General features: G+C 36.0%; 1 protein-coding gene across 4 annotated transcripts in view; it reads left to right on the forward strand.

Moving 5' to 3' along the window:
* LOC126276587 (protein transport protein Sec23A) overlaps window positions 1-17,139 on the forward strand; it is a 102,987-nt gene that overhangs the window by 58,268 nt on the left and 27,580 nt on the right. The window contains exons 8-16 of one of the 4 annotated variants that reach the window (XM_049977288.1): window positions 1,599-1,741; window positions 3,268-3,419; window positions 4,670-4,776; window positions 6,054-6,207; window positions 6,337-6,488; window positions 6,573-6,747; window positions 11,746-11,901; window positions 11,984-12,049; window positions 14,759-14,782. In XM_049977288.1, the coding sequence (XP_049833245.1) occupies window positions 1,599-1,741; window positions 3,268-3,419; window positions 4,670-4,776; window positions 6,054-6,207; window positions 6,337-6,488; window positions 6,573-6,747; window positions 11,746-11,901; window positions 11,984-12,049; window positions 14,759-14,782 (1,129 nt within the window). Of the gene's footprint in view, window positions 1-1,598; window positions 1,742-3,267; window positions 3,420-4,669; window positions 4,777-6,053; window positions 6,208-6,336; window positions 6,489-6,572; window positions 6,748-11,745; window positions 12,050-14,758; window positions 14,783-17,139 lie in introns of all 4 variants that reach the window. The other 3 variants (XM_049977289.1, XM_049977290.1, XM_049977287.1) reach the window with 3 other exon arrangements.

Here is a 17,139-nt window from a genome sequence, read left to right on the forward strand (position 1 = left end):
GTGTGGGTGGGGATTATTGTGACCAGATCGTGGGTCCAGTCATTCTTCTACAATGCTTCACAGGCGAGGCATTTCCTGTGGGTGATCCTGCTGGCATATGTGCTTTTGGTAGATATTCCATGATGATGCTCCAGCTCACTTCCACATTTTCATCCAGGAATACCTCAACGACATCTATCCCAGCCTAAATTGGATGAGGTGGTCCAGTCACATGGCCTCCCTGGTCATTGGACCCCAACCCTTTAGATTTCTACCTGTATAAAAGATGTCATGTATGTGGGGGCCATGCCAGATGTACATACACTGGAACAATGCATTCATACTGCCTCTGATGCTATTTGGTTGCAGGATGGCACATTTGAATCTTTGCTCCAGTTGCTGCTGATATGTTTTTGCTCATGCTTAGAGACCCACTTCGGGCATCTTGTCTAACAGTGGTCTCATCACAACATGTTATTTTTACTGGTTTGTACTGTATAGACATGATAAATTAATAAATACCTTTTTGTATATACATCAAGAATATGTGGCTATATGTCCATATGACCTCCTTTGCTCCTTATCGTTTCCTGAAGTTTGTTCCCTATAACTCAACTCTTGGACATGATTCACAAATATTTAAAGTTGTTGTAAATATGAAATTAGAATTAATAGTCTTGAATTATTACATAAGTAACATGCAATACATGTCCAGGAGTTGTATAAGAAACTAAAAGAAGATGCTCTTTGGGTAATGTAATATATGTATAATAAGCATCCGCCCGCGCGCGCGCGCGCGCGCGCGTGTGTGTGTGTGTGTGTGTGTGTGTGTGTGTGTGTGTGTGTGTGTGTGTGTGTGTGTGTACGCATGAGTATATGAACCTCTGATAAAAGAGTTACAGCTTAATGTGTAGTTAAATCTCTTTGCTATTATGTATCTTATATGCTACAAATCAGCATGTTGCATCTGAATATTTTTTCAAGGGAGATTCATGGAAAGTGCAAGGCATCTTTAAGGTGTTAAATGGTGACTGATGGAGACAAATCTCCCCCCCCCCCCCCCCCCCCAGTCCCTTAAAGAAAAAGATGGTTGCCTTTGCTGCTGTGAGATTTTGTTGTTCTACACACACACACACACACACACACACACACACACACACACACACACACACACACAATTGCACATTCACTCACTCACTCACATTTCAAGGTAAGGTAAGTAAGGTGAGGTAAGTGCTGATCACTCTTCAAATCATTATTTCATTCCATCAGAATTTTTGCAATACCTCAAGATCGGGCAGGAAATAGTCATTTTACTCTATAAACAATAGTAATTTCATTTTTTGTAGATTTTATATTTAATTCTTGCCAGCTGTGTATTTTTTCTATTGCCTTATTTTTCCATTTGGATGAATACTGTGTATCTTTGTTAATTATAAATTGAGTGTTCCATTTCTTATCAACTCTTTTGCACATAAGATGCATTTATTTGATGCTTTGAAAGGCATTTAATGAGAAATAAATCTTAGTCATGGAAAAGTTTTACATTGCAAGTTTCTTGTATTTAATTTTTTTTAAAATTTCCTGATACTCTGATAATGTGAAATGTGCCATTACAGAGGCCACATGGTAATGGGAGACTCATTCAACTCGTCACTTTTCAAGCAAACATTTCAAAGAGTTTTTGCAAAAGATCAGAAAGGTGAATTTAAAATGGCATTCAATGGTACCCTGGAAATCAAAACTTCTCGTGAACTGAAAGGTGAGCTTTGAACTGTTTTTTTAAGTGATACCTACAAATGTACTGCATTTTTATTTTGATTGGTTAAGTCATGGTGCTTTGTGATACTGTGAGAAAGAATTCATAGAATCATAACAACATTTCCCAGCTGGAATGGCATTAGGAACTGTATTTGCTCGCCTTTCTTTATTATATTCTTGAGTTTCCAACTACAACCATTGTAGATGATGTCATTGAAAAGGCATGACATAGTAATAAGTGTAATCTTCTGATGGATTGTTGAGATGCCATCAGTTGCTGCAATAAGTCTGCCAGCTCAAAGTGCCAAGGGGGCTGGGAGGCGATTAAGAGGTCATGCTCGAATTCTGGTGGGATTAGCCAGGTTTCGCTTCACATGCGTCTTGGGTGTCTCTTAACTGGGCATGATCACAGTTTATTGTGACAAGTTAAAGTAGAGCTCTGCTGGTAACCTCTGTCTCTGTTTACAATGCCATCATTGTTCCTAATTTCAGTAGCCTCATTTATTATGCTCTCACAAATCCAGTGGTTCAGCACAGCAGTTTAATCCATTCAAAATACAATGCATGCTGGATAGAAACAATCTTGTACATCCAATCATTGCTTGGAACTTGCTAGGTATGTTTACCTTGGGCAGAAGGACAAACCAGGGCAAAAGTAAATGTGAATCAATTATCAGTGACTGTAGCTTTCTCCATGACATTAACATTCACCAAAATAACAAAAGACCTTGTTGCCCATTATGTCCTGACCTACCTTGATACAAAAGGTGTTCGACTGTTCTTTGGTCAGCAAGTTTCTTTGCATAGCTCACCCACAGAAAACATCTGGCCATGGTTTGCCGAGATTCTGGCTCACCACCACTCGTCAGCCATAATGATTGATGGACTATAGTTGAAGCAGCTCTGTCAATTGAGCTCAGGTTGACTCAATACCCAGCTGGGTTGAAGCCAGTGTTGCTGTCAGAGATGAAGACTCTTTGTAATAAATTGCACAGACACTATAATCCTAAATGACCTACAAGCATAGTCATGCATTTTTTCCTACTGTACACGATTATTAAAATTTTATTATTTGTTATCCTTCATGATATTGCAATTTTAGTGGCCAATAGTGTATTTGGCAGAGGAAACAAAGTTGGTATGGGTATGCCTGTATCTGGCAGTACGCTTTTGAAAGACAAAGTTGGTGGATTTTAGAGCTTTATGGTGTCTCAGTAGCTGAATGTTTCTGTTTGAAAATTTTTTTTGCCATGTGAGACAAATTTTATGGTGAAACCATCGTGTGAATCCCATGGGCAAGACTTAATTTCATAAACAACCAAGGTAGTTTGGTTTTGGTCACCCTTCATAAAGTGTTTCTGTATTTCAGAAGTAGGACAACTAAAGACTTTTGATAAGGTGCAAAAGAGGTCGTGAAAAGAAAAAGTAGACTGGGAAAAAGTCTTTCCTCATACCATATTTTTACGTTTCATATAGAAATTAATAGTATCATAGTTTTATAATTTCTATTTTTATTGTTTTCTGCAGTTTCTGGAGCCATTGGACCATGTGTGTCTTTGAACATGAAAAGTCCTAGTGTATCGGACACTGAGATTGGATTGGGTGGTACTTGTCAGTGGAAATTTTGTACATTCAATCCAAATACTGCTGTTGCACTGTTCTATGAAGTAGTCAATCAGGTAGGTACATGTCATTATTTTATCATTGTTGCATGGAAGTGATTTAGTAATTTTGAAAAAAAAAACAATTGTTCTTTGCATGTTATGATAATTTTCATTTTTTTATGCATAATATTTGAGCCATTTTGCTGAGTTTCGTAATCTCTAATTACTGTTTTGTCATCTAATGCTTTACACTAAATGAATGAAGCATACACTTTTATGGGTTTTAATTAGAGAACAATTCTATGTATATAATTGCTTATTAAACATTTAATTGTTTAGTTAAAATCTATTTTTAACTCATCTTGTTAAGCCAGTTTTTACCTTAAGTGGTTCGCAGTTTGACACACGTTGTTTAACTTGTACACATCTCTTTCAACCAAATGTCTTAACTAATATGTCAGAGTCACCTCTACTGGTACATTAGATTCATTTTGAATTTTCTGCATCTCGTTTCTCTGGATGACTAGCTTGATGATTTTAGTGTCCATGAACTCTTTATCCGGTGGAATATTTCACATAACAGTCTGATGATCAACGGCCATTTCTATGAAATATCCTAAAAAAGTTTGATTAGAAGCCACTTACCTTTTTTCACTTTGTGCCAGACATCAATGAGACATGCTGGTGTGTTTAGGCCACATGCGTAATATAGTGTGTAAAAATATAGTGTGTAAAAAATGTTCTGTTACAAATAATTTCAAATAAAATAATATTACTGTCAAATAATGGAAACTCCAGGTAGGAATATCAGCAGTGTAGGAAAAGACAGATTGTTACATACCCGTAAAGAAGACACACTAAGTTTTAGACAGGCACAATGAAAAGACACTTACATAAAGCTTTCAGCTGCAACCTTCATGAGTAAAAGTGGGACATACGCCATTCATACACACAAGCAAGCACATCTCATGCACACATGGCCGCAGCCTTCAGCATCTTGGGCCGGAATGCAACTGTGTTACGCTGACTGCTCTATTATGACTGATGTTAAGCCTGAAATTGGGTTATGTTCATTGTCATTACTGGTGGCAGTAACAGAAGAAACTATTGCACCACACTGTGTCCAAAGATAGACTATGTAGTCAATTTTACATCACCCTTTATAATTTTTAAATTGGTGTTTCAGTAGTAAAAACTTTGTTAATGTCATAGTGTGACAGCTGTTTAGTTTATTTAATATATTTTTAAATAATGTCTAACTGCATAACAATTTACAACTTTTTTTCCCCTCTCTCTCTCTTTCTCAATAACGCAATCATTTCCAGCATGCAGCCCCCATTCCTCAGGGAGGCAGAGGATGTATACAGATGATAACTCAGTACCAACATTCAAGTGGACAGCGAAGGATTAGAGTGACGACAATAGCCAGGAAGTAATATTTCATTGTATTTATTTATTTTTATTGATGTTACCAAGCGAGCATATATCTCTGCTCCTGGAAGATTGTCATTGTCATTGTCTTTGCGTTACATACTGCACATTCATCTTCTTGCCCTGCTTTGCTATTTCATCATTAGCTAATGACAGAGCTTCCCCTTAAAATTGTCTTAATGTCATTTATTGTAGCAAATACATTAAAATTTTGTTCCTGTATGGATCTGTAGCCTCTAAATGCTTAATTAAAGAAAACATGGGCCATAGTAGGCTGTAATGTAAACAGCCTTTACATAAATCGTGCGATTAGCTAATTCTGACCATAAATCATTTTCAAATGTGTGTGGTTTTATTATTTACATTGCAATTATCAAATTATTTTACTTTACATGTACAAAGTAGATGTCATATTCCATCATTATATTGGAAATGGGGCCATATCACAAATGTTAATGTCACTTCTCATATTGGTCTGTGCTTAGAACACAGTCACCAGTATGACCTGTGAGATTGTAAAATAATTTGATAATTACGGCATATAATATGTAATATCACCCATGTGCTTCAAATGACTTCTTGTTGAAATTAGCTAATCACATGATTTAAATAAAGATCATTTACATTGCAACCTACTATGGACAATGTTTCTTCTTTTTTTAGCAAATACATGCTATATTATTTGAATTAGATCTTGTTGAGCTAGATGATTACTGTTACCAGTTCCACCACACACTTTTAAAAACCATACCCATCATATTCTGTTACTTCTTATCAACTTCAGTGAAACTGCATACCACTTACTGCATACCAGAATTGTTTGTTGCCACACAGTTTGTGTATTAGCTTTGCTCTAGAATTTCTCCACACATCTCTCTAGAAAACTATAGAATAGTCAGTATTTCTAATTTTGAGGAAGTACACAGTACACATCCCATTATTAAACTCCCTTTTAAAAGTAATGATTTCTGTCACACACCTCTGAATATGTTTGAGATATGTTTCCTTATTTCTTTCTCCATTCTGATAATCTTTTATTTTGTGTTCGTCATACTATTTTATTACTGTCTGTATTATTACCTTGAATGGGAGGTGGGCATGTTCTGAACTCCTGTTATCTGAACTAGTGAACATAATGTTTCATAAAGTGTCTTCCCCCCCGGTGATCACTTGTCCATTTATCATTGATGAGTATATCACAATAATATTCATGTTTTAGTTTTATATGGTGTGTTTTCTGTAATCATTATGAGTAATAAAGGTATATTATTTTTTAAGCTGGGCAGATGCTACAGCCAATTTGCACCACATAAGTGCTGGATTTGATCAAGAAGCAGCAGCAGTTTTGATGGCAAGAATGGTAGTTTTCAGAGCAGAGACTGATGATGGCCCTGATATGCTGCGCTGGATAGACCGGATGCTCATTAGATTAGTAAGTTATTTAACTCTTGAACATGTCAACATTGTCAACAATACACAATAATTATGATCTGAAAATGAATTTTAAAATATAAATTAAAAATTCTTTGGCTTATGTTACTGATGTTTGCTTCCATTGCAGTGCCAGAAATTTGGAGAATATGCAAAAGACGATCCAAATAGTTTCCGACTTTCTGAAAATTTTACTCTTTACCCACAATTTATGTTCCACTTAAGACGTTCACATTTCCTTCAAGTTTTCAACAATAGTCCTGATGAAACTACATTTTACAGGTAAAATATCTCAAAGCACCATGAAATACGTAAATGTTCCAATTGAAAAGATTATTACTCTTATTTTTTTTTGTGTTTCGACAGGCATATGCTAATGAGAGAAGATTTAACGCAATCCCTTATCATGATACAACCTATTCTGTACAGCTATAGCTTTAATGGGCCTCCAGAGCCAGTGCTTCTAGATACAAGCAGTATACAGCCAGACAGAATCCTGCTGATGGACACATTTTTTCAGATACTGATCTTCCATGGGGAGGTAAGAACCTATGCTGATCATACTAGCTGAATGAATTTAATTTTTACTGTTGTCTCTTGTCACAAAAAAATAGCAATAAAAGGATTTAACTTTCACAAGTTTTCGGAGTCAGGGGCTCCTCTTTCTGGCAGAAGAGTTGAAGGGGAAGGAAGAGGGATGAAGGAAAAGGACTGGAGAGGTTTAGCGAAAGGGGTACTGTTTATGGAAGTTACCCAGAAACCCGAATTTGGGGAGACTTACCAGATAGGATGACATGATTTCGTTTTTATATTTGCCTGAACCATTTACTTAGTAAACAGTGACATTATTGGTGTTTTATGAAATTGTGTGACAGAATTGTTGGCCAATAGTTACTCAGGAAGGATCTTATGCGTCCGAAAACCAGAGTAGTGTTGTGCCTGTGCCCGTGTGCTAGCCAGCAATTCTCTTTCATAATTTTCAAGTTAGTCGTTTTAAATTACTGGAGGCTTAAAAATTGGTTGTTTGCAGGACATCAACTTATTTGATGTCATCCAACTTTTCTACTTTTTAAGTCACAGACTTATCATTATACAGGAAGTAGGAATAATAACTTCTTCAGTCACAGTTCTCTCTCTCTCTCTCTCTCTCTCTCTCTCTCTCTCTCTCTCTCTCTCTCTCTCTCTCTCTCTCTCTCTCTCCCTCTCCTTTTTTTTTTTTACAGTGCATTGCAGAACCTGTGGGTCCATCTTCAGGTTCAAAACAATTTAATGTACTACCTTATTTACCCAGTCATAAGATGGGATTTCCTCCCAGATTCGTCATTCGAAAAATACAGGATCATCTTTTATTCATAGATCAAACCATTGCTGCTGAGATCAACATTTTTTTGTTGGTTAATGGAGTAGTATAAGGGTTTTGTTACATTTGCAGATGGAGCTTTTGGTGTGATTTAGATTCAGATTTATTTTGAAGAATTCAGAAGGGTAGGGATGCGCATACGATATTGCGTATGCTCAGGATTTCCCGATAAGCCAAAAAGCTCAATACAGTTTCAACCTTACTCAATCAGTGATGTTACATTTCACTCATGCGGTGCTAGTGAACAGGATATGCAAGAAACTGTGAACTTCTCACTACAACAGTCTATTGCTCTGCTTAGAGTTTGACAATTTCATGAAATGTAGTAAGAAATAGCATTAAATTCTATCATCTTACAAACATTTGTTGTATTTGAACAGGTTTTGCAATAAAATTACTCACACTTACGAAGTAAAAGTCTAGAAGGGGGCAATGGTGTATTTACCTATGTGTTTCATGCATCAGTGTTGTTGTAGCTGATGAAGAAAAATAGTGATAGTACATCCGACAGGCTTAGTAATCAAAAAAGGCTGTGGAAATAAAAATTAATGTACTGGTAAAACCGTTTCTTTTTACTGGCAAAACAATTTCGTTTTGTTTATTTGATTTCTCCGCATATAGTAAAACTTGCTCAAAATGTTTATTTACTGCATATTGTACAATAGAACACTAGACTATTACACTAAATGATAAATAATATGGCATTTCTGTATTTTTACTCTAACTTTAAATTGGTTTATTGCTGTATGTACATATAGGTATTCCTATGTTTATTCATTTTTCATTTCACTTTTTTCACCACATATCAATGACGGAAACCTATTTAAATTTCCTGTTCAGAATCTTTTTTTCTACGCAGTTTTTTGTATTATATGATAGTTGCAATTTGCATGTGCTGCAAATTGCATAGCATTGTTTCTGTGTGCAGTAGCTACTTCAGGCATATTAATTTTTCTAAGGACATCATTTAGCTCCTCCTCCTTCTTATTCCTTGGTTTTTTCTGATCATATTCTGTGTTGTGGATTTCTATTAAATATGTTTCTAAAGTAAAAGTGGAGTGAGTTGGTAAAAAGTCATCACTTCAAATGTAGTCATCTGCACTACATGAAATGTTTCACATTTTCATTAATTCAGCAATCACTGCTGCATTTTCTTGTACTTCAGTGGCCACTGAGCTTTGATGGCTACAGAATTCTTGTTCTTAACCTCCAAACCCCACTTTGTATGAGCACTTGGTATCAGTTTCAGGCTTTATTTCCCTTTCTGCCAAGTCAATCCAAATTACTGCTTCCAGGATAACTACTGACATTACGAGAATAAATGCACTTTTAGCTTCTTCAACACTAAGAATAAGAGTGTGCATCAATAATCACCTGTAATTAGACTTGAATTTGTGAAGAATAACCCCTTGGTTCATGGATTATATGAGACTGGTTGAACCTGTTGGGAACCAAGTCAGTTTCACATTTGATAACTTGACCTTCTTGTGGCAGGTTGTTTTGTCTAGGAAAAGGAGAACTTGGTGATTTTCATTCTTCCATAAGACCATTCACCATCCACACCTTTTTACTGCTGCACGGTGTTAATGGAAGCCTGTTGACATCTGTTTTTTAAACAACACAGTCTTGCAACATTTCAAATCACCAGTGGCTTCTCCACTTCATCTAATATGTTTTCGCACAACAGTACAGTGGGCGTTTCCTTTGGCATTTTTCTGCCAGTGTCGAAATGCTAGAAATTTTGAAGGCAAATCATGACAGAACAGTCGTGTTTCATCGACACTGAATATGTCTTTAGAGTTGTAATTTGCTATTAGGTTGTACAGTATTGTCTTCCATTCATTGCTATACTTCCCTGCACATCTTTTGCTTCCACTCACTTCATTCCACACAATACAGTGCCTAGCTTGAGAGTGCCCAGCCATGCTGTGGATGCCTTAAACTCTGTATTTCCAAGCTCTTTAGTGAATTTCAGAACCTCACACGGCTGCATGGGTCCAGGCAAAGATAAGCTTTTTCCCTCGCACACTTATAAGAACCATTCCCACACTACCTCATTAATTTCTTTGTTTCCTGTCTTCTTCACATTTCTTTTCATTTGTGTGTTTCCTTTCATCCTGTATCCAACCTTGTTTCTTAAAGCATCATAAACTTTTGTTTTACTCCGCTTGAAATGCAACACTATTTTATGCACAGAGAGTTTGTCTTTCTAACTCGCCACGATGACCTTAATCTTTTTGTTAAGTGTTAGTGACGTACTTTTTGTTTGACATCATGTTACCACTTATTGCTACTAGTCAACTGAAAATGGCAGAAAATAATGCAAGGAGTGCATTTCTTTGGAATGCTTGACCTCGCTGGGTAAAGCAATTGTTTACAGGAACCGTGCAGATGGCAGCAGAGTGTTTGTAAGTGAGAAACAATGTTCCAGCATGCACCTGTATGCATCAGTAATAATTGTAAATGAGAAACGCTGACAGATTGCTCACAAACAAAACATTTCTTTCGATGCACCGACATTGCGTACAACCTGTTCATTGCTGCACAGAGGGGTGTAGTTTTATGCCCACAGTGCTGTGCCAAACCTCTTTTCTTGGTTTTGTGTCACTTTACAGCATTGCCAGACTGTACAGACTTTGTGCCAAAAGTAGTGGCCCTCTAGAGTCATCAATAACTGATGTATATTGTAATACAATAGTACTGTATAAACTCTTTTCCACATTATACAGTGAATTATTAATTAAGTCTTAAAATTTGCATTCTGCTTCCACATTAGGCACATTGCATTTTTTTACAAAAATTTAGCATATGAAAGTGTGTTGAATGCATTGAGACTGAAATAATTGTAAAATTTGGGTAGATTTCCAAATTAGTTCCACTTTGATCAAGTTTTACTGCATTATCAAAATGTAGATAAGCAATATAAGGAAGTTTGGAGTAGGCATAATATTAACTTTTTAGGCAGATATTTTTTGAATTAAACAGTTTATAATTTTGCTTAGTCAAAACATATTAAAAATAATTTTTTCTCGTGGAGCTTCCTCAATAAATGGGGTCATCTTATAATAATAATAATAATAATAATAATAATAATAATAATAATCGTTATCATCATCATCATCATCATCATCTTATTATTACACTTGGGTAAATACCACATTTAGTTTGTGCTTGAGTGAGGTGATGAGAAATGTGTGTTCCTGTTGTGAGAAGGTAGTATGCAAGGTCCTGTAAGTCACGAATACTGTGACGGAAAATATGATGAGAAACAATGGCAAATTTACAGAAAATCCGGGAGGAGCATTCTAATTTCAGGTGATGTTAATTTATCCGTTCTGTAATGACACAACATATCGCTCAAGGGATACACTTGTTTGCACATTTCAAAACATTTCACAGGTGCAGTTTAATATGAGCCAACCCAAGATGTTTATTGTGTAGTGTCGTGTATCTGAAATTTAAATAAAATGACATATGTAAAGAAATAAATTTAAAATATGTGTTTAAAATTACCAAAATAACTGTATCTAGTGAAACCTGTCTGTTCATTTAACATGAGCTCAGGCTTTGTGATTTTGTGGCTGTATACTTCCAGTTGTTCTAAAAGGCCTAGGGTCTTACCATTGGCTTCACTGTGTAGCACTACCACCAGATTGTTTTTTATACTGTTGATTACATGTTTAGTTTCCAGCATGTGGTGTCTAATAACTGATTTTTCAAAGTGGTTAAGTCTGAATGCATTCACGTGTTCTGCAAACAAATTTAGAGAGAGAGAGAGAGAGAGAGAGAGAGAGAGAGAGAGAGAGGGGGGGGGGGGGGGGGGAGGGGCGTAAGAAGCAGAACAAACTGCTCAGCTTAACAAAGAAGAAAAGAAAATTGATCACTGTCTCCCTGATAAGTATGCAACAGTCTGTGCAGTTCACCATGGGCTTTTATTTTAAAATGTGGTCTATACTGCAAGTTTTACATAATTTTGCATACTCTTCCATACCAAACTGCTGCTATAAAGAAGCATGGAAACAGATGTTAGTAAACAGCATTGTATTACGTTTTGGCACTGTACCTTTACCTCAGTATGCATGCAAAATCTGATAATGAAACTTTGCAAATATAAATTCAAAGTTTTCTTCTAGGGAGTAAAAATTCTTTGTAACTATGATGAAACTACCTTGTTTTCAGACAATTGCACAATGGCGGGCTCAGCGCTACCAAGACATGCCGGAATATGAAAATTTCCGACAACTTCTGCAGGCACCTGTTGATGATGCTCAAGAGATATTACAGACACGTTTCCCAATGCCTCGGTACATTGATACAGAGCAGGGTGGATCTCAGGTAAATAGGATGAAACTTGAGCACTATTATAGCTTTCAAAACTGTGTTACTCTTTTACTACCAAAGAAATTGTATTTTGCAGGCAAGATTTCTTCTATCAAAAGTAAATCCCTCGCAGACCCACAACAACATGTATGCATATGGTGGGGTAAGTTATCAAAGTTTTGTGTGTTGTTTTCTAGTTATATAGCAGTTTAAAACATATTACATTCATTTGATTTTCTTTAATCTGTAACTGCCATAACACAAAATCCATCTGTCTCAAACAATAGTAGTATTTGTACTAAGCACAGTATGTAATTGGAATGTACTGACTATACAGTGTGGGCAAATATGGTGTGATCATATTTGTTCCCTTTTGTTTTTAAGAATTACTCCAGCTAAACAATGTAGGAGAACATTCAGGGATGTTATTGTCATTTGCATGTAGACCCTGCTGGACCACATACCCCTTTTGTGATTTGTCTTATGATCTTCTGTCCATGGGCTATTTTTATTTGTAAATTCTATTTTTTTTCTAGCCCCTTCACAACCTAAATCTGTGGCTGTACTAAGCAACAGTTTACCTTTTGACTGAAAATGTTCATATCTGTAACTTACATTGTTTTTATATGGGCTTCCTCCAGCCAATTTTTAAGTTTCCAGAATGAGGAGACGAGATGCTGGCAGAATAGAAGCTGTGAGGGTAGGTTGTGAGTCATACTGGGGTAGCTCAGATGGTAGAACACTTGCCAGCAAAAGGCAAAGGTCCTAAGTTTGAGTCTCGTTCCAGCACACAGTTTTAATCTGCCAGGAGGTTTCAGTTTTTAACTTGTTTCACCCACTGTGTACTCTTTAATTTTCTGATGTATACCATGATATTTTTGTGTAATCCTCAATGTTGGGAGTCTCTGACTTCGTCCATAACATTTTAGTCTCCATTTTCTGCTGGTAGGTTAGACAGTGTGATGGGATGTCAGATGGATTGAAGTTCTGCTCAAATGTAGAGCTCCATATTTGACAGTGGGTGTCTTAATGTTTTGTATGTAGACATGCACCTTTAGGTGTAGATGCCCATGTTCTACCATACACTTCCTTCACTTTCCATAATCTAAACAAAACAGGTGACCTTAACATCTTTTGTTTGTTCAGGTTTTAATAGGTTTCCTCTGTTTTTCACTTTTAGTTCTTTTTTTCAGTTCTGTAATAATTTTATCTCAAATGAGATTGGAGAGGTGTGGCAACGCCCCCTGCCCCTGTAAATCCCTTCTCAATTTAAAGGGCCACCAATATTTCACCCACATATTTTACTTCAAATTTTATGTCTATGAATGTATTATTATTATTATTATTATTATTATTATTACTACTATCATCATCATCATCATCATCTGTTTTTCACATGAGAGGTTAAATTATTGGCTATGAGATCTATCTGCTGCAGATTACTACCTTCTTCCTCAGCATTAGGCATGGTGTTTTAAGTCATTTTAAAATACATTACAAAAACTGCTATGGCTTGTGTTTCACCATATTTATTACATACACAGATTCTAGACAGCTCTCCAAGCTATGTGGTATTGATTTCAGAGCATGAATGATGACAGGGCTGACAACAGCTGACCTTGATGCTCTGATCCTTGTATTTCAGTTTCTTGCTAGCCACCTTATCACTAATGTTCCCATTACATTGATGTAAGACATCAGTTAAGGGGCATAATTCTTCATCTGGCTGATGTGCAACATCAGGCTTGTTAGTTGCAAGCATTGAGTTGATATGTATTTGTTGAACATATAGAATTGTTTTACATCCAGTTGATGTGAATGCTTTAGCTGAGTGATCATACAGTTCGTTGGAGTGATCTGGTACTCGTAGAGCTCCTCATACTTGCCAAAAATGGTAGGAATACACCTAATTGTGGCTCTTGGTATTCATTCTTTGCCAAGATGGGTAATCTTATAGTATGTGGTCTGTAGTCTCAGAGTGTATTCTACCAAGTCGACATCTATCATCTTGATGCTGAGTTTCATAATTACTCTTTCACAGTTCTTTTCCCTCAAGGCATGATCTTGTGTTTCCACTATTAGAGCTTCAGACCCTGTTCTCATTCTTCTGTGTTTAAGCCACAATGTGTGTGGTATATGTCATTATAAAATATCTCCAGCCGGCTTGGGTACTAACCATGCATGGATTTGTCTCCAGGTTTTTTCTATTTTATTCTGAGCCTCAGTTCTGATTTTACAAGACTTAGCAGAAGTGAGTCAGTGTCAGTACCTTCTGCATTCTGCAAGATCTTTCTTGCAGGCTTCTTAGTCTGGGCAATAATTTCTCTTTTTCCATTTGTTGTCTTTTGTTATTTGATACACTGATCATTCATGTGCTGGATCACATACCTACTGAAAACAAATAAGACATTATAATATGTGGCCTCTGTTTGTACCAGTCCTTGCATTCTTTTCTTGAAATGTCACATATAGTCTTTACTATTATTGCTTATTACTTCACTTACATTTACCATCCTTACTTTTTAAGATAATAAATTGTATTACCTGAACAAAAGGCTAATATTTTGACGTAATTTCTAATGCAGAAATGTAATAAATACTGGTATGTGCTGGTAAATTGTAAGTAATAAACCACATTGTAAGTAATAAACTACATCAAAAGCATCAGGTGACTGACTCTTAGATAAGTAATAGAAATATGACTGAGTCAGAATAATTTAGCTTGTAAATTCTATATTTCATATGTGTATTATTTTGGAGACTTCTATAGTAGCTATTTTGTTGTACTAAGTTTGTTTTGGATTTTGTATGATACTTCTAAATTTTGACTTAAATATCAGTATTGTAATTCTAGTGTATTATTTATTCTCAGCAGGCGACGCAGATCCCAAATGCGGTAGAGTCACGTTTTCATTATTATTATTTGGTGTTGGGGAAACTCACTGAATTTATGGGAATTTGGAGCATTCTAGTTTTTGGTCTCATTTACAATTGTTCATAAATGCTAAACTTTAACTCCATCAGAATATCCTTGCACTTAACATGTCTGTTAATTTTTGTGCCATCTCATGCCTAGTTAGTGTTAGGTGGATAGAAGTGGAATTTGTCACTATTAGAGTGAAATGTTCCTGACTGTGTTTGGCTGCTAGAAACAATTCTCTTTTGTCTTGTGCACATATGATTTCCACATGACACCAATAGAATAGAGCAGAAAAACGTATTCATGTTTGTCACTTTCAGTGCCTTGGATGTCAAATTCACATTACCTTAGAGAAAATTATCTGCCCATTTGTTGAAACATTTCTGCCTCCATTATACAGCTAACAATAAGGTTTCTTTGTATTTTTTTTTTTTTACAAATTATGGGTACTAACTGGAAAAAATCTATCACAGGAATACCAGAACAAAAGTCTGATTGTAAAATGCCAGATAAAGTAATAAAAGGAGAACTGCTGGAATGACTTCACTATAGGGATGGATGAAGACTTTCGAGGAAATAGGAAGCTCCCATATAAAGTAATGAAGAATAAAAGAAGTGAATACCATATTTTTGATAATATAGGCTGCATTTTTTTCCTAAATTTTGGCTTGAAAAATCATGGTGCAGCCAATAATCGAGATTTTTCACCCTCAGCTCATAGATTGTCAGTTTCAAAGTGACATATACACGTCCATTGTATTTTGAAATAAATACCATGTAAGTGGTGCAGTGTAGAGTTATGAGCACTCACAAAAATACCAGCTGAGAAGCTTTCTCCCTTGAGGAGTGTTTTCTGATTAAAAACCACAATAGTGGCAGTTTTTATCCATCAGCCGTAATGTTCCTCACTCCACTGTGCACCACTGCTTTTCAGCAGCATATGTACTTATTTGCACACTTTTTTCCTGTACATTTTTACTGTAATGCTGATTGGCATAGCAGAATAGACCGGCACTAGGTCTGCATACCCTACTTGTGAATCTAAATAAAATCTTTTGTGTTGTAGTCGGATCACATAAAACTGAAAAGGTGTCAAACCGCTTTTGTAAGCCTGAGGTAGTTTTTGTACAGTTATAGTTCTGTGAAAAACAGACCGATTATTTTGTGTTGTAAATAGCTGTACTCACCTATTTGAAACTTTAAATTCCATTGGCAAAATGTTTCTTTTACGTACTGTTCATTTCCGTATGGTCCCAAATCACAAAGTCTAACATTGATGCTCTGCACTGCTCAATTGTTATATGCAGTTGTCAACATAATTTAATGCCTGTATCATGTACTTCTTGGCAGTACTTCGTAATTGAAGGTATATTGCTGTTTTATCTGCAGCTCAAGCCACAGAATATGCTTAACAAAAATGATAATAACAAGGGCTATGAAATATTGGAACAGGTCATAACTGTGTATGTGTGATGAGTTACTCTTACTCTTAGTTATACAGAAGTTGAAGAGGAGAGGGAATGAGATGCATTTCAAAGTATTGTCTAATTGAACTTTCTAGTAAATTTAGTAGTGTGGCATATATTTGAGATTTACATTTTACTTTAATCTCATGTCAAAAGTTGAGGTGTGGCCTATATTTGCATGCAGCCTAAATTCGTGCAAATATGGTATGTAAATGCCCTTGCTTCAAAAACAGACAATGGAAGCTTAATAAGAACAGTGAAAGAAATCAGAGGTGAAATGGAGAGACATTTTGATATGTTGCTAAATGGAGAATGACCCATCAGTAAGATACACACAAAATAGGAAATATTCATTAACCTGGCTTGAAGTTAATAGAAAAGTTATGGGGAACATGGAAAGAATATTGTCATTGAATTTTGGACATTGAAAAAGTCCATGATAGTTTCCTTCGAAACAAATTCTGGGAATGCTTGGAACATCTCAAGATGCCAAAGTATTTAATTGGTAAATTAAAGATGTTACATCAGAACTGCTATGGCTGTGTTCGGATAGGTAGTGGATGGTCGATATGGATCTATGCAAATAGAGCTGTCCAGCAAGGAAGTGCCCCATCATCCCTGTTCATAATAGTAAGGGACAAGATTGAAAAATCTATGTATGAAATGGGCAGTGAACCCAGTGTCCTAGTATTCACAGATGATGTTTTACGGGGAAAAGCAGAAACTGAGGTGCAGAAAAAGCTGACAGAATGTAACAGTTTGTTTAAAACTTTTGAACTGAAGATACGCAACACCTAGACCATAGAAATTACCATCAAATAGGGAAGGAACAAACTCAGACTTATATTTAAAAGAGACAATATTAGA

The sequence above is a fragment of the Schistocerca gregaria genome, chromosome 1, assembly GCF_023897955.1.
Source record: "Schistocerca gregaria isolate iqSchGreg1 chromosome 1, iqSchGreg1.2, whole genome shotgun sequence".
NCBI lineage: Eukaryota > Metazoa > Arthropoda > Insecta > Orthoptera > Acrididae > Schistocerca > Schistocerca gregaria.